This window comes from Euleptes europaea, chromosome 2 (genome assembly GCF_029931775.1).
Source record: "Euleptes europaea isolate rEulEur1 chromosome 2, rEulEur1.hap1, whole genome shotgun sequence".
In the NCBI taxonomy this organism is placed as follows: Eukaryota; Metazoa; Chordata; class Lepidosauria; order Squamata; family Sphaerodactylidae; genus Euleptes; species Euleptes europaea.
This window is the reverse complement of record NC_079313.1, coordinates 81,316,402-81,334,326: the sequence shown is the minus strand read 5'-3', so window position 1 is coordinate 81,334,326 and position 17,925 is coordinate 81,316,402. Positions and strand designations below refer to the sequence as shown.

General features: G+C 43.0%; 1 protein-coding gene across 1 annotated transcript; it reads left to right on the top strand.

Moving 5' to 3' along the window:
• The first annotated feature begins 386 nt into the window (after positions 1 to 386).
• LOC130493936 (glutathione S-transferase 2-like) lies at positions 387 to 17,093 on the top strand. Its single transcript, XM_056867563.1, has 8 exons — positions 387 to 428; positions 8,362 to 8,437; positions 12,499 to 12,563; positions 13,259 to 13,340; positions 13,451 to 13,551; positions 13,854 to 13,949; positions 14,039 to 14,149; positions 16,913 to 17,093. The coding sequence occupies exons 1-8, from the start codon at positions 393 to 395 to the stop codon at positions 17,006 to 17,008; spliced, it is 663 nt and encodes a 220-aa protein (XP_056723541.1). The 5' UTR covers positions 387 to 392; the 3' UTR covers positions 17,009 to 17,093.
• The last annotated feature ends 832 nt before the right edge of the window (positions 17,094 to 17,925 follow it).

Here is a 17,925-nt window from a genome sequence, read left to right as displayed (position 1 = left end):
AGGGGGCAACGGCTCTCTCCACCCCCCGCCCCCCAGCATCAAGTGGCAAGAGGCACTTTTAGCTGGTCTCTTCCTTCTCGGAAGTCCAAAAGCACAGGGGGAGGTGGGGGGGGGGCTTTTGGTAACTGACCTGACGCCTCCAGCCAGGCCCCTCTCGGATCCTGTGCCCTAAAGGATCAGGAAGCTGCCGAGAGGCGGAGGCTTTGGTCAGGGTGACGCGGCCCCCAGGGAAAGGGGGCGGGCGGGCGGCTGGCCCCCCGCCAACCGCGGGTTTCAGCGGGCGCAGGCTGCTTAAAAGGGCTGCCCGGAGGACCCGGCCGGCCGCGTTTCTCGGACCCGGGCAGCTGCCCGCGGACGCGTCTTCCTGAGCCAGAGCAGCGCGGCGGGGGGCCATGGGAGTCGTTCTGGGCTACTGGGACATCCGTGGGGTGAGTCAGCCCCTCTTCTCGGCAAGGCGGGCGCTTCGCTTGGATTCGGAAAGAGCGAGGGTGCAGGCGCACCTTAGAGACCCCCAACATTTCTGGCAGGGCAGGCGCTTCCCTGAGCCCCAGCGCCCTCCTTTCGCGTCCGGGCTGGGCTGAGGCTCGGCTGCTCTCATCCGGAGCAAACGGCAAGAAGTGAAGAGTTTCCCCAGGGCTCAAAAAGAGGTGGGGGGTAAGATTGGGGGTGGGGGAGGACTTGATCCCTTAGGCCATTTAGGCATGGGAGGGTTGGCTGGGGTTTGCCACCCTCGCCATGCACCTTTTCCCCAATCTGATAAGATTGAGGGAGGTGTAGGGGAAGTTTTTATATTTTATTTTTTATTACCTATATATGGATGTATTTTCAACAGTGATTAATTAGAATCTATACTCTGATGTTTACTTATATTGACTGTTGAATACTCTGTTTGATCACTATCGAAAATAATAAAAAATTTATTAAAAAAAGATTAAAGAAAGAGGTGGGGTGGGGGTGGGGGAGGACTTGATCTCTTAGGCCATTTATGCATGGGAGGTTTTGCCTGGGATTTGCCACCCTCTCCATGCACCTTTTCCCCAATCTGATAAGATTGAGGGAGGTGTAGGGGAAGTTTTTATATTTTATTTTTTATTATCTTTATATGGATGTATTTTCAACAATTATTAATTAGAATCTATACTCTGACGTTTACTTATATTGACTGTTGAATACTCTGTTTTATCACTATCGAAAAATAATAAAAAAAATATTAAAAAAAGATTTTAAAAAAGGTGGGGGTGGGGGAGGACTTGATCTCTTAGGCCATTTATGCATGGGAGGTTTTGCCTGGGATTTGCCACCCTCTCGATGCACCTTTTCCCCATCTGAATTCTCAAAACTTTACATGGGGGCTTAGTTTTGAGAATTGGGATAGGGGAAACGTGCATCTAGAGAGTGGCAAATCCAAGGCAAAACCTCCCATGCATAAAGGGCCTTAGTCTCTTGTACCTGGGCCTGGGAAATTTGATTATGAAGTCCAGGGAAACTTGGCGACAAGGGTGTGTTCTACAGGGGGATAGGATTTTGAGGTTTCTCCTTTGCTGATGAAGTGCTTCTACGTGAAAGGTTTGTTTCCCTGCCTCAATCTCCTGGAAGCGGGCACACACACCCGTCCCCAGGGCCACCACAGCTTTTGCATTAAAAAAAAAAAAAAAAAACAGCAGTAGATTATCACTGGGGCCCTTGACTCGTGGCTAGGTTCTTGTTTGTTGGTCCCTGTTCTGTTGCACACTTTGTGATCCTGCCTTCAAAAAACTGAAGGAATGGGGCAACAGTCCAGGGACAAAAAAATGCCAGAAGAAGGGACTCCTTCCCTGCCATTGCCCAGCTCCGGCTGCCTCCACCCAGCACCAGCCAGAGGTACAGCCCACCTTCAATCAGCCTGCAGCCCAGAGCCCCACTGTCTGGGGCGGAGCGGCCGCTTCTTGTGCCCACACTGTACACTGCCCACTGCCACTTTGGCAGGGGCCAGAATGGCCCTTTGCCGGGTGGAGTTAAGCAGTGGCTGGAAATGTGTGGCGTGGGCACCAGAAGGCACTACCACCGCTTTGCCTCTGATGCTGGGGCTGCAGGCTGCTGCAAGGTATGCTGAAACCCCGGCTGATGCTGAGGGGGAGCCAGAGGAGGGCTTGGGAGCAGGTGGAGGGTGGGAGAGAGAGGCGCAGGTCTGGGAAAGGAGGTGTTGTTGATGCCGCCGCTGCCAAGGCTGGGGCTAGGTGGCAGGGAGTTGACCTGAGTGCCGAAATGCACAGGCAAAGACTCGTGACTGGTGCACCCCTTACTTTTAACTCAGAATAAAGGAGGGACAGGAAAACCTGGGGAAGTTTCGGATTGAGGTAAACTGATACCGCTTTCATCTTGTGACCATGCATGTTGACAACAGCAATTCGCTACATTAACAGGAGAATTGCACAACAAAATGGCCATGCATTAACACTCTATATTGCTACACTGTTGTAACAATAGGTGCATCAGGTGCCATGACTTTCCAGCTTTCATTGTTTTTTAAAAAGTAAATCTCTAGCTTCTTTGGTTGCAAAGATGTGCCTTTCCCCCTATATCTCCACAAGGCATGGGGATGGAGACTTACTTTTTTATTGACAGCTGAGAATTCAGAGAACCTACTACACCAGTTTACAACAGTATAGCAATATAACAATATTTTAGTGCCAATTTTTTTGAAGAATTTTTTTATTTTGTACTTACAAGTTGCAAACATCATACATCTAACACATCACACACCGTACAAACACAACACAGACTGTTCCATCTTGGTCAGAGTTCATTCTAGCTTAGTCTTACAAAATCTTGCATAATCTATTTTATATCCAATAGATCAGTTCATGCTCAAAAAATTACTATTCTGTTCCACCATCTTTCTTTGGTCATATTAATTGTAAATAATCTAAAATTAAGAAGCAGAGGAGAGAAACAACTTCGTAATTCACCCTTATTATTTCTGATATTATTATAAAATTAGATCTTCATCATTTATATGACCATAGTTATATATGTTTATATTTTTATAGAATATCCACCATGCATAAATTGTTAAGTTAATCTGTTCACTGTCTGTCATAAGTTCCTAAATTCATTTAATTTATTCATAATATTTCTTAAACAATATATAGTTTTCTAAATTCATTTAATTTATTCATAATATTTCTTAAACAATATATAGTTTTCTATTCACTGTCCATTATATATTTCCAAGCTCATTTGAGTTCTTAGATCAACTTGGAATTCCCGACACTTATCAATTTAGCAAATCCAATCTGTTCCAGAACATTTTAAAATCTAAATGTAAATGTAAACGTCAACAAAGCCAATTAAAATTCATTAGCCATATATGAAATTGTAAGATTCTATAACATTCCTTAATCTAAATATAAAATAAGCAGCAACAAATCAAACTAAAAACAAAGTTAGAAAGCCAAAAAGATTTTTAAAAAACCAGCTTGATGATTCATTTCTGCTGTTTCCAGTATGATTGAATCCACCATTGCATAAATTGTTAAGTTTCATTTTTCACTGTCTGCTATATAATTCCCAAACTTATTTAAGAGCCCATTCTTGAGGTGGAGGGCAGAGAGGAGGCAGCATGACCCTGCCGCCAGCGTAAGTGCCTCTTATTCTGTGATAAGAGGCACTTACGCTGGCACTGGGGGAAGTTCCGTCAGCACCTGGGTGCCGCGGAGCTGCATGCTGCTTTCCTGGCTACCCTGGCTACGACAGTCATTCTAATCCTATCAAAGGCAAAATGGTAAAAATTTTGCAGGAAGAAAGGAACCCTACGGTTTCTCTCACAGTTACAAAATTTTGCCATGCAGTAATCAAAAAGAAGGGAGTCTGGTTGCCTCAAGAACAACTATATTAATTATATGTTACTTCTTTTGTGACAGACATTTTAATTATGGACGGACCGCCGGCTTTCTGAATAATATTCAGTGAATATGTCAATGTTTAGATTAAGTAATTTGCAAACAATATTGAAACATGTATTAATATCCTATCTAACCTTTTTAGCTATAATTGTGTTAGCCAAAATGCCCGGTTATGAATTGTTATGTGGGGGGGGGGGGAATTAGCGAATCAATAACCGGCAATGGGCATAACTTAAGCAGGGATGCAACCTTTGTCTACCAGAGTCCACACCATGACCAGTAAAGAGGCAGAAGCAATGGAATTAGGTTAAAAGGAATTTACTCAGATTATATGTTCACACGCACATACAAAACTACACATACACATCACACAACATACAGAGTCTAGGAATCAAAGAGAGGAATAAAGAGACTTTTGCCATGTGGCAGGCAGAGGAGGAAATATACTGCACCGCTCTTGCAGAGAAGTTGTCCGTCCTGAATTCCATGCAGCTATGGGGGATAAAATGGGAACAGGGGGAGACCCCCTATGTGTCCAAGCATAAATGCCCACTCTGGCAGAGTGCCGGGCAGTATGGAGGGGCAGGCCTAAAAAAAGAGAGAGTGTATGGACTTTCAGGACACAGTTATACTCTTTCTGGGGGTAGGGGCTAATTGGATTACCCTCTTGGCTCCCAAGCTAAAACAAAAGGATGAATGACCGTCTGAGGGGTGGTGTGGTGACAATTTTGAAATACTATTCTGATTCCAATGACTTATGCAACCCCAGGAGTAGTCAGGAGTCTCGCTGATTGGCTTAATGGCTTGAAACAAAAGGTGCGATCGCTGCTAATGTCTGGAGATCGTTGCTGAAAAGCTGGTCATTGTTATCTCAATGTCTGCTGAATGGCTTTGCTGAACTAGTCCGATGGTGCAAGAGGGTGTGTGTGTGTTGGTGCAGGCTACATGCCTGGACATATTCCCTACAATATGGCTTTCACTGGAGCAGGATACACAGGAACATGGACGCCCTCTGGTTCGCTGGAGGGACTACTTTGGCTGCTGCTCTTTGACTGCCGGTTTTGCGGGATGAAGAGGAGTCCTTTCCATGGCGGCACAGGCTTGCTGCTTGGTCTGGAGAAGCTGCTGCACACATCTGCCGGGGTTGCCATGACCAGTCCAGGAGATTGGCAACCCGTTAGGCTACAATTGCATTGTATTGTGTGTTTTATTCTGGCCTATGGCTGTAAGAATAAAGAACTGAACTGAACTTCCCCGGCAGCGCAGTCTCTCCAGGACTTAAATAACGGAAGAGACATGAGGCGTGTGGGGGGGGGGGGGCATTCCCAGGGGTGGTGCTGTTATTAGTCAGCTTCCAAATCCCCTCCAGGCCAGGAACGCCCCCTCCAGCAGGAGAGTTGCTGCGCAAGGTTTTTCCTGGTGCAACCTCGCTGTTTTCTATGGGGGGAAATGCCCCATTTTCTGAAGAAAAGTTTTTAAAAGCCTTTCGGCTGTCAGGGAACTGCTTTGGAGGCACCGCAGTGGTGCCTTGGCCGTGCCATCCACAGCTGCCGAAAGGCTCAGGAATGAGTTGCCCGTTATTCATAACATTTCTAAACAACATATTATTTTTCCATTCACTGACAATCAATAGCATTTGTTGAACAATAATTTATATTCATAGATCAGTTTAGAACTGTTAACGCCTATGCACTTAGTTACCAAGTTTAACCTATACTATAGTCAGTATATTTCCATTATTAAATCAACTTAAAGTTATTGGCACCTATAGTCAAAGTCAACAATCTTAACATGATCTATAACATTTCTTAGTCTAAATATACAAATGAGTATTAACAAATCAATGTAAGGATCTTAACATATATGGTCATATTACAATCTCTCATTCTTCTCCTTTAAGAAATTCTTCTGTTTGCTTCTTTTTCTTTAAAGTTGGGAAGCTTTTGTTTCATTTCTGTTTGCTTGCCTCTAAAGGGCAGTGGGCTTTCCTTCCTTGTTCGGAGCAAGGAGCTTTTCTTGTATTAATTCTCTGGAGTTTCCTTTGAGGTTGTTTTCTTATAAATTTCCTTGGGACTGCAAAAACTCAAAATAGACTCTCTCTTCTTTATTTTCACATCCTCCACTCTTGATTCTGCTGAGTGCATCTTGGTGACTTGAATAGCATGAAACTTTGAGGCCTTAACAGGCATAGGAGATAATGATGATTTATAGCCACAAATAGGGTTGCCAACCTCCAGGTACTAGCTGGAGATCTCTCGCTATTACAACTTATCTCCAACTGATAGAGATCGGTTCACCTGGAGAAAATGGCCGCTTTGGCACTGAAGACTCTATGGCACTGAAGTCCTCCCCTTCCCAAACCCCACCCTACTCAGACTCCGCCCCAAAAACCTCCCATCGGTGGCAAAGAGGGACCTGGCAACCCTATCCACAAAGTATCAAGCTTGTCTATGAAGAAGGGTACAAATGAAGCCTTTGGCTGTAACTGATGAGTATAATAATCCTTAAATTGTTGGCACTAACCACCAGGAAAGTTCACACTTGAAGCTCAAACAGGCACTATAAATTTTATTAGGTGCAATTGACTTACTTCCAATACTTGTTTGATGAGTTCAACGCCTCTTCAGACCAGCTTCACTATTCGATCTACGCCATCTCCCAGGCAAGTACTTTGGCATGTACTGGGCAGGTGGCCCATTGTGGTGAGATGAAGACAGGGCCCAGGGGTCCTGATAGGGCCCACTGCCACCAGCCCCTGCCCACACACCTTCTCTGCCACTTGCTTGTGTACCCTTCTCTCACCCACTTGCTTGCAAGCACTCCATCTCCTTGTGCACATAGCACCTCCTTGTGCTCATAGCACCTCCTGTGCACATGGGCTGCCCAGCACTTGCAGATCCTGCAGATGGTGACAGTCACAGCAATGGCACTCCCCGCTGAACATGCCTCCTCATGCTATTGAGGAAATGGCATGCAGGTGGCTGTGGGAGGGGCCATGAGCAGGCGAGAAGGACGCACACAGGCAGGGGTAGGTGAGTGGGGGTGTGGACAGGAAGGCAGGTGTGAGTGGGGGCCCAGGTGGTGGGGACAGAGTTTGGGGCCCCCTGAACAGTCTCTGCCTGGGGCCCATAAAACCTGGTACTGGACTTGCATGGAGAATGTACAGCTAATCAAAATACTGCAGCTGCCTTCACCCACTGCTTTGCTATGCGACACATGATTAGGAACTGTGAAATCAGGGTAAGTCTAGGCAAAAACATATTGAATGACAGCTTAATGAATGGGTATTAAATAGAGAGTTGAAAGCATGGAATAAGGAACAGAAGCTTTAATTCATCTGCCTTTTAAACTCACATTCCTAATCCAATGCTAAGATCTGAATGCAGGTTTCCCACACCTTTTCCATTCGTCTCCTCTCTGCACGTGCACTTACACCTGCTCCTGGGCTAAACCCCCTGGCTGCAGATCTTTACACAAGGCAGAGAGTGTCCAGTTTTCTGTTAAGGGCTCTTGGGTGGGAAGCTTGGAGGCAAGTGTAACAAGTCTCGTACCCTGGTAGAAATATAGAGCTGGTATAGTGAGAATGAGCTGTGATCTAGGAATCCCCTTGTTCAAATCACATCTCCGGCATAAAGGCAAACGTTACATGTGTTTCTTCACAAAATGATGTGTGCCTTCTTCCAAACCATCACTGACCCAACAAATGAAAGAGGTCACACCTTGGACCGAATCTTTAGCATGGAATCTTGGGGGGTAGGTTTGATTTCAGAGTTGTGGATTTGCCCTGAACCCTGGTCTGACCGCTGCCTACTCAAAACCAGTCAGTGCGGCTCCAACACCTCACAGAAGCCCCCACTCCCCAGCTAAAATGGTCAGCCCACAGAGGCTCATGAATCCAACTGGATTCTATAATGCTCTAGGGATTTTAAGATTTCAAACGTGTGCTCTGCTGAGGTTGCTGTGGAAGTTGACGCTTCTTGAAGCTATCAATAAGGTCACCACTCGACAACCTCTCCCGCTCTTGGGATGATACCCAGCCTCCTGATTTACCATGGAACTGGGTGATCTGAAAAGAGCACACTGAATCTGACAGATCAGTTTTAGAGCTCATTGTAAGACCTATGAAGCGATGGTGATGGCAGCTAAGAAATGTTACCTCTCCGCTACTATTGCATCGGCTAGTTCACAACCATCCCTATTGTTTAAGGTGACACAACATCTGCTGACTCCTAAAATTGAGCCTTCATCGTATCAGGACCAGACAATTAGTTATAATACCTTTGCAAATTTTTCGCTGATAAAATATCAAGACTACATTCTGATTTCACTGCTCACTGCAACATAGGTCCACTGGAAAAACTACCTAATACAGTGCCTGTTCTGTTTTAGCTTGTGTATTGCTATAGCTTTTGGCTGGAGCAGATATAATATGCTACTGCTTTTGGTGGTCTTCCTATACCTCTTCCTCTCCCTGCAGCTTGCTCATGCAATCCGATTGCTACTGGAACACACAGGAACCTCCTATGAGGACAAGCAGTATTCTGCTGGGAAAGGTAAGGAATCTTGCCTGTGGACTGTTGTTTTGCCTTTTCAGCCTTTTAAAGTTAAGAAAGTATTATCTGAATTTTTGCCCTTGTGTGGTATAGTGGGCAAGAAACTGAGGTGTTAACCAGAAAACCTTGTGTTCAGTGCTCATCTTTAACATGAATTTTAAAGAAAACCTTAGTCGAGCTAAATTCCCTTGATTCAGCCCTTAGCTGCATTATGGCAATAATGATGCTAGCCTACCAGTACAAGGTTGCTGTATGCTAAAAGCTTTGAATGTTCTTTGTGGCTCTATAAAAGATTACTTTATTGACTTTTATCTTAGCTTTCTGCCCCAAATCCCTCAAAATGTAGGGACAGCACAGCTCCTGAAGTAAATATGCTCCTTAAGGAATAAAAGGGGGAATGCGGTTACCAACCTCCAGGTGGTGGCTGGAGATCTGATCTCCAGGCAATAGAGATCAGTTCACCTGGAGAAAATGGCCACTTTGGAAGGAGGACTCTATGGCATTATACCCCATTGAAGTCCCTCCCCTATCCAAATCCTGCCCTACACAGGCTCCACAGCCCCCACCCCAAATCTCCAGGTATTTCTCAGCCCAGAGCTGGCAACCCTAGGTGGGAGCAATGTTCATGGTGGAGGCTATTAATTACTACTTCAAAATTGTATTGTTGTGTTATTCCTGGTATTTTGAATTCATAGTCAGCAGAGTACATGTACATAAGAGTTGTGGAAAATTTCACCATAGCAATATTAAACAGTAGGGGGGATAATGGGCAGCTTTGCCTAGTATCCTTTTCAATCCTAAGAGTGTCTGTAAGTCTTCCGTTAAGTAAAAGTCTGGCATTTGTTTGGTATAGATACTCCTGATTTCCATCATAAACTTCAAACCACAATTTAGCTTATCTAGCGTTTTCAAGAGAAAGTTCCAAGAAATATTATCAAAAGCCTTCTCCACATCGAAGAACAAGTCTTACATTGCCTTTTTAATGTCTCTTTGGTAAAAAAAAAAAAAAAAAAAAGTTTGATCTTTTATTATTTTAGAGATACATCTCTTTAGTCTCTCTGTTAGTATTGTGGCCAGGATCTTATAATCCACGTTTAATAGTGAAATTGGTCAATACAATTTGGGAAGACTCTCATCTTGACTTTCCTAAGGAATCAGGGTTGTATGGGCTTCTTCCCACGACCTAGGGATTGTACCATCTGTTAAAAGGTCATTGAAGACATTTTGAAGATGTGGCATCAACAGTTGATCAAAGCTTCTATAGTACTTTGCGGTTAGTCCATCTGGGCCAGGTGCTTTTTCCAATTTGAGTTTTTTAAAGATATCTGTTAACTCTTGGATGGTTATTTTCTGGTTAAGTATTTGGCTAAAGCTTGGCAAGTAGGCTTGGGCTATATACTGGTCAATGTCTTGTTGAGGGTAATCATTGATTTGGTAAAGCTGTAAATAAAAAGCTAGGAAAGCTTCTTCGATGTCTTTTTCTTTGTTAGAGAGTTGATCGCCTTTCCAGACAGAAAGAATTCTTCTCTTTATTGATTCCTTCTTTAATGTATTTGCCAAAAGTCTTCCAGGTTTGTTTGCATGTTCAGAGTATTTCTGCTTTACAAATCTCAACTTTTTCTGCATTTCTTCAGTTTCAAAAACGTCAATTTGATATTTCAGTTCTCTTATCTTGCACAATAGCTTCTTGTCATGAGCTTTCTGGTGCTGTTCTTCTACTTGGTGAAGTTCTTCATGTAGTTTAGTAATTTCACGGTCTCTTTCTTTTTTAATATTGGCAGAAATTGCAATAAATCTTCCTCTCATAAATGCTTTGCTTGTTTCCCATAGTGTTCTTGCTGGCATTTCACTTGTGTTATTGGAATCAAAAAAGTCTTTTAGTTCACCTTGGCACTGCAACAATATATCCTTACAAAGTAATAAGTTGTCGTTTAGCTGCCATCTTCTGAGACCTTTCAAATTGGAATAAAAAAGAATCTGAAGAGGCTTGTGATCTGCGAATGTTCCGGGAAGGATGTTTAGTTGATCTAGTTTGCTAATCAAAGCTTTGGAAATCCAACCCATATCAATCCTGGAATAGGTATTGTGCCTATTAGAATAAAAAGTAAAATCTCTTTTTGGGGGGATACTTATGCCTCCAAGCATCAATTAAACTCCAGTCTTCGAGAAATTTAAAAACAGTTTTTGGTAATTTACTTCCTTTTGATTGTCCTGATTTATCCAATTTTAAATCCATTACTCTATTCATGTCACCAAAAATCATCATTTCTCCTTGATGAAAGTCCTGTAAGGTATCAAAAAAATTTGTGAAAAACTTTTCTTTCGCATTGTTGGGCGTGTATATATTTGCAATGGTTAACTTCTCTCCATTCGCACAGGATTAGATATCTTCCTTTTTCATCTTTTGTAACATCAAGAACTGTCAGCTTAGTTCCCTTAATATAAGTGGCAACACCTCTCTTTTTTTGGATGAAGAGGAGGAAGAATATAGTGAACCTAATCCTTTACATTGCAGAAGTCCTTCAAATTTTTGCTTTATGTGGGTTTCTTGTAGGCAAATCACATCAGAAGATAATTTCATGAGTTTTTGAAGTTTTTCTTTTTAATTGGTCAATTCAGACCGTTGATATTGACTGATGTTATGTTAAGGTGATCAGTCTTAGCTGGAGGCACTCGCTTCTTCTAGTTTGGCATTTTCGTCTTCTAGTTCTCCTTAAATAGCAAAAGGCTGAGCTAAATCTGAGTCCTGTTCTTGTTCAACCACCTGGAGCAATTCTGGGGAGAGTATCTGCTTGATGGTGTTTAGCAAACACTTTATTTCTTGTTGCTCTTGTCTCGGAGTCAACGGTTCCAATTGTGCCAGCTGTTTGACTACTTCTCGTAAGTCTTTTCTTTTCTGCGTTTTTAGTGACTGGAATAGTTTTAGTGATTGGAGTCTGTTGTTCTGTACCTTCAGATTTTCTGCTTGAAGACGTCGAAGGTCGGGAGAAAAGTTCTTCTATAAGAATATCTACTTCTTTGTTTTTACCAATTCTCGCCCCTGAAGGTAGGGAAATCCGTAGTGTAGGGCGCTATCCAATGGAAATGGATTTGCTTTTGATGAAGTAAGGTTCTTAGTTCATCAAATTGTTTTCTTTTTTGTATTACATTGGCTGGTAAATCGGAGAAAACTGGATCATTTTTTCTTTATAAAAGAGTGGGTCTTCTCTTTGCTCACATATAATTTTGTCTCTCGCTCTTTGGCCTGTAAATTTCACCAATATGTCTCTGAGTATTTCCTTCCTTCTGGCATATGAAGAGTTTATTCTGTAAATTTTCTCTGGCTATAGTAAATGATCTATAGTAAGTGCATATTGTTCTCAAAGAAGAGCTTGAAGTTCCTGCTTGAAGTTCCTGTCCTTCTGACAGAGGGTGGTGGGTGCAACCACAAAATGGCTGCCGCAGAAGGCAGACTCAACCACAATCAGGCCACCACAGGAGGTAGAGCCACACACACAAGAGAAGCCCAAGTGGAGGGAACAAGAGAAGTAACTTATTTAAAAAATACACTGGGAAAGAAGAGTGTGTGGAAGAATAAACCGATTTTGTGATGGCAGCTGCTGCTGAAACAATGTTATTTTAATCTGCACAGATAAACAGATTTCCAGTGGCTAATCAGAAGCCGTACTGGTAGGGTTGCCAACCTCCAGGTACTAGCTGGAGATCTCCTGCTATTACAACTGATCTCCAGCTGATAGAGATCAGTTCACCTGGAGAAAATGGCCGCTTTGGCAATTGGACTCTATGGCATTGAAGTCCCTCCCCTCCCCAGGCTGTGCTCCAAAAACCTCCTGCTGCTGGTGAAGAGGGACCTGGCAACCCTACCTACTGGGCAGGATCCCCACCTGACCACATCCACGTTTTAAAAAGTGGGTGCCATGATGCCCATGGGCACCATGTTGGGGACCCCTGGCCTAAGGTACAGGGGAAATTGGGCCTGAAAGGGCAAATAAGTCTCTGCAGATACAGAACTAGGTGTGGGATGTGGATTTGGCATTGACTGTGCAAATCTATACTTGCAGCTCCTGATTTTGACAGAAGTTCATGGACAACTGTGAAGGATAAGCTGGGCTTGGACTTTCCAAATGTACGTTATCCCAGCAGTAGCGTAACTAATACATTGCTGTGGGATGATGGGAGGGACCATTTGCTGCTGCTCACTTTGGGATGAATGGGGGTAACTGAGGAAGGACCCTGTGCTCTTGGAAAGACATTCATCTGAGCAGGTTCAATTGTATTTGGCTTCCAGAAGAAACTGCCACCCCACAAAAAAACTGAGGACTGTGTGTGAGTGGAATATAAAGTGGGTACAGCAATGAGCTTGGCACCTTCAGTCATCATCTCTTGCTGGAGGGCAGGTTGACCGCGGGGAGAGCTGCAAGGCGCTGAGAACCTTCAGGGGCATAGGTGGTGTTAGACTGTGCCATCAAGTGCCATCAAAACCCCTCATGGGGTTTTCAAGGCATGAGACGATCAGAGGTGGTTTGTCATTGCCTACCTTTGCATAATAATCCTCAACTTCCTTTGTGGTCTCCCATCCAAGTACTAACCAAGGCTGATCCTGCTTAGTTTCTGAGATCTGACAAGTTCAGGCTAGCCTGGGCCATCCAGATCAGAGCAGGCTATTTCTACTGGGATAAAACCTTCAGCTGTCACACTCCTGATAGTTCACACCATTTCCTTATGTGCCTAATGTTTGCCTTGGTAAGGTGGAAGATGAGTGGGTGATGGCATCACTGAAAGATTCACTGGCTTTATTAATCCCCCTTCATCTTTCCCTAGCTGCCCTATCTGATTGATGGCGAGACAAAAATCACACAGAGCAATGCCATCCTTCGGTACATTGCCCGCAAACACAATATGTGTAAGTGTTCTTATTACTTGGATGCCAACTTAAAACATTAGAAAGGTGGGTGGCAGAATGGTTGACCAGTATTAGGTTTTCACCATCTGTGTATGTTGTGTTGTCAATAGGTGGCGAGAGTGAAGAAGAAAATGTCAGAATCGATATGTTTGAGAACCATGTCATGGATTTCCGCATCGCTTTTGCAAGAATATGCTACAGCCCAGATTTTGTGCGTTGGTTTGAGTCCTCCTTGCAAATTGGGTTGGATCTGGAATGCAACAAATGAACTTAGAATCAGTCAGGGTTAATGTGCAATTAGGGCATAGGAAGGCAGCAACTATGTAAGGGTTAATAAATAATCCTTTCTACTGTCCAGGGATTGAAGAGGGGGAGATACATTCTTTGTTTAGATTTAGCAAAAACAGGTGGCTCAGAAATGGGGAGTTAACTATTCAGATCAGTTCAACATTGCACAAAAACTTAGCTGGAAGAGAGCCTGTCCATGATATTCAATTGTTTTTCTCTTTGCAGGAAAAACTGAAGCCTGAATACTTGGAGCAGCTGCCAGGAAAACTGAAGCAGTTCTCCCAGTTTTTGGGGGACAGGAAATGGTTTGCAGGAAAGAAGGTACATGAGCTGTATGTGATTAGAAAGACCACGACCTCGCCAGTTTGGTGGTTCAATACAAAACAATTATTATTTTTTTCATTTTCCAGATCACCTATGTGGATTTTGTTGCATATGATGTCTTGGATCAGCAACGAATGTTTGAACCAAAATGCTTGGATCAGTTCCCAAATCTAAAGGATTTTCTCGACCGCTTTGAGGTGAACTTTACTGTAATCATGCATGAGTCTCTAGTAATGATCATTGTGGGGCTGATCAAAGTATGAGAAAGAAGGGGCCACATCAATATAGAGTCAAAGCAGAGAAGAAGAACAGTGGTGCAGTGGGGAAAATATTATATTCCATGCAAATCCATATGCATTCCACATGCGGCTTTGTTGGAGGATCTAAAATATACATTTATTTTACAGATTTATTTTTTAAAATATTTTAAAAACAGATTTATTTTTAAAAATACAAAGTCACAGAGAATAAAAATGAAAGACAGAGAGTTCAGTGCTAATTGAGCATGTTTAAAAAAACCAGGAGCTATATAATGTTCTGATCCATACAGAGATGAAAAGGTTGAGGCTTTTTCACTGTGCAGCAAGATTTATAGTCACACCAATTACAAAAAAAATCTAGACTCTCATTTAACTCCTGTTGAGCTATAGTTTGAAGTCTGAGGATCCATTCTGCTTCCTTCTTCGGTACTACCTTGCCATGATCTGACGAAGGGAGCTTTGAGTCTTGAAAGCTGATACCCTGAAAACCTTGCTGGTCTCTTAAGGTGCTACTGGACTGGAATCTAGCTGTTCTACTGCAGGCCCATACGGGCCTGCCCTCTGAAACTACATTGTCATGACGACTCAGCACTTTTGGAATAGCCCAACAAAATATATCGGTGGAGATGTGACCATTTTCAAGAAAGTGTTTAACCAAAAGAGCACCTCTTTTCCTGAGGGAAATATTGCTTTTGGGTTCAGCAGTACTGAACACTGGACACTGCATATTCAGTAAGTTTACATGTAGTATTAAGGAATTTGAAAATCCAGTAGATGGGAAACAATATGTGCTCAAAGATTTCATGAGATCAAGTGCCCTTGTAATAAGACACATAAAGGTAAAACATCTAGAAATCTTAAAATGTGTATTGTTGAACACAACAGCAATGTTTCTCTTAAGAAAACAGGCATTCCTTCGTTTCAATACTTTTTTGAAAGTAGTCAGGCCCCCTGCTGATCAAAGGAAATGTGCCTCAATTATGCTTTCTCAAATAAAGTGACTTTCCTTTTTGTAACCTGGTTTCATATTCTCTAATTTATAAAATTGGCATTCCACCACTTGGTCCTTTGAGACCACGCTCCCTGCTTGAGTGTCTGTGTCATATGAAGTAACTTTACAGACCTGGAACAACTTGGGTTCTATTTCTATAATTTCTCCTGTTTGGATGTTTCCATATCCCACAAACACCTTCTGCCTCAAGATCATCTACTAGCAAAGTGCATATCATAGAGTTAAAGATTACCAATTTGTGCCATATGAAAATGTCTCAACAGCCACCACTTAAAATTCTCACTTTAAACTAAAGAGTTAAGAGCTTTACAGATACAGTTGACAACAACCTGAAGAAAAAGTGTCCTGTCCCTTTAAAGTGTGGAAATGAGCAGATGAAGCTGTTCCTGGTATAAAGGTGTAACATTACTTGGTAAATAACATCCCTTTAAGCCTCTATTAAAGGGACAGAACATTTTTTCCTCCAGGTTCTTAGCAGGCATGTTTAGAGGAGATCTATTGTTTGTTCAGCACAGCAGGTTTCTCATTCATAGCCCGCAGTTAACAGATCTCCATTTAATATATGTGTCTTTTATAGAGGTATTGGCCGCAAACACTTAAGTCCTCTGAATAGATGAGCATAGACAAAGCTGGTTTGGTCTGTCGCCATTGAGTTTTAGCAGCACTAAGAAACAAAGATTAGTTCCTTCTGTCATAGCATGTTGCGGTTGCACAAGTGTTATGAGTGCCTGCTACATATTCCTTGCAATGTTCTTGTTGACAGAATGTACAGTTCTTCTCTCATTTATGTGTGTGTGTCTGCCATTGGCTATTATTGTCTGTGGACACCAAATAGCATGCATGGCCCCTTCCAACTCTATGATTCTATCTCTATCTCTATGACGAAATTCTTTCCATTGGGAAATAATACAGTTCATTGTTTCACCTGAATTAACAATGGTGACTGTATTAAGATTGTAGCTCCTTGGTGCCACTGATCCATGTAGAGTTTCCTAGGCCTGAGCTCCTGGATCCCAGCATGCTTTCTGGCTAATGCTCTGAGGTGATCGGGAGACTGTGGATTGCAGCAAGCAACTCTTTCCGCTCCCACTCTTGGAAAGAGGGGAGATGTTGATTCCGTTCCCTTCCCCTGAGGTGCAGAATCCCTTTCCCCATTTCTAGAAAACCGTTTTTGCATTCTCCAGATGTGGGATTATTCCTCAAAAGAATTCATGGGACTCCCTAGAGTATCCTTAAGGATTCCCCAGAGCCCCCCTGGACTCCAGTTTGAGAAACGCCGCTCTGCAGAGATTGTCTAACCCAGCAACCTCTGTGACTGCTTTTTAAAAAGACTCTTGTGGTACACAGTAGAAAAACTTCCTATCCTAGGAGAGAATGGTGGTAGCTGAAGTTTGGATACTGTAGTACTTTATAAAATCATGAAGCCATGAACCCTATCATTCACAGACCCTCAGTATAATTTTTCTGGCCCAGTACAAACTTGTAACATACACTAGATCTCATTTATACAGTCACATGAGTCATGATAAGTTTGTACCTATTGGACCTTGGATCCAACTCTCCCCATTTTTGGGCCTTCTGATCCCACACAACAGCTAGTTGACCACCATGTTATGTTGTCCTCTATCAGTCAGACTATCTCTGTGTTAACTTGCTAATAACGATCCTTCTGATGGTTTTCTCTGCAGGCCTTGGAGAAGATTTCTGCCTACATGAAATCCAGCCGTTTTATGAAAACACCCATTTTCTGGAGAATTGCCAAGTGGAACAATGAAAAAGAGTAGTAGAGGTGGCCTTCAGCTTTGCACAGCTGGCAGTCAATGATCATATATGCTATAGTATCAACAAGGACAGCTGTATTATGCAGCACCTATGATAGTGAAAATGTTTAAGATTCTAAGATGCCAGCTAATAAAAGCCTTTAATTGCTAACTACATTGACTTGCCTCCATAGTTTACTGGCTGTAAAACCCCTTCCTATTGCCTAAAATGGATGGTTACGTTTGAGTCTAGCAAAATCTGCTAGCAAATCTGGCTAGTGGACGACCTCCTTGTGAGAAGAAATGACATTGTGTTGTGCATAGTAGAAATAAGACCCAGTGAAGTTAAAAACTGCCTTACCTAACGCTCCAGGACATTTATTGTGGAAAGGCAGTCAAGTGTATTGCTTACTTTGTGCCAATAAGGGTGTGCCGAATACATTAGAAGGAGGAATTTGTAGTCTCTGAAGTAGAAGAAGAGTTGGTTTTTATATGCCGACTTTCTCTACCATTTTAAGGGATACTCAAACCAGCTTACAATCACCTTCCCTTCCCCTCCTCACAACAGACACCCTGTGAGGTGGGTGGGGTTGAGAGAGTGTGACTAGCCCATGGTCACCCAGCTGGCTTCTTGTGTAGGAGTGGGGAAACAAATCCAGTTCACCAGATTAGCCTCTGCCGTTCATGTGGAGGAGTGGAGAATCAAACCCAGTTCTCCAGATTAGAGTCCACCGCTCCAAACCACCACTCTTAACCACTATACCATGGTGGCTCTAGTATTGCTAGTTTAGTTTGTATGGCTTGGAAGTACTGAAATGCCCCTCCTGGCCTCTACAGTTAAGGGTGATTTTCACACAGGGACAGGCTTGTGTGGTTTCCCTACTGCTGATACGATTACCAATGCAGTGTAGTGGCGGTGGGTAGGGTTGCCAGGTCCCTCT

What these genes read in the sequence shown, in the direction of transcription:
- LOC130493936 (XM_056867563.1), top strand. Translation starts at nt 393, where the DNA reads ATGGGAGTCGTTCTGGGCTACTGGGACATCCGTGGG. An exon ending in TGGGCTTGGACTTTCCAAAT is followed by an intron (nt 12,564 to 13,258) that starts GTACGTTATCCC and finishes ATCTTTCCCTAG; the next exon opens with CTGCCCTATCTGATTGATGG. An exon ending in TATGCTACAGCCCAGATTTT is followed by an intron (nt 13,552 to 13,853) that starts GTGCGTTGGTTT and finishes TTCTCTTTGCAG; the next exon opens with GAAAAACTGAAGCCTGAATA.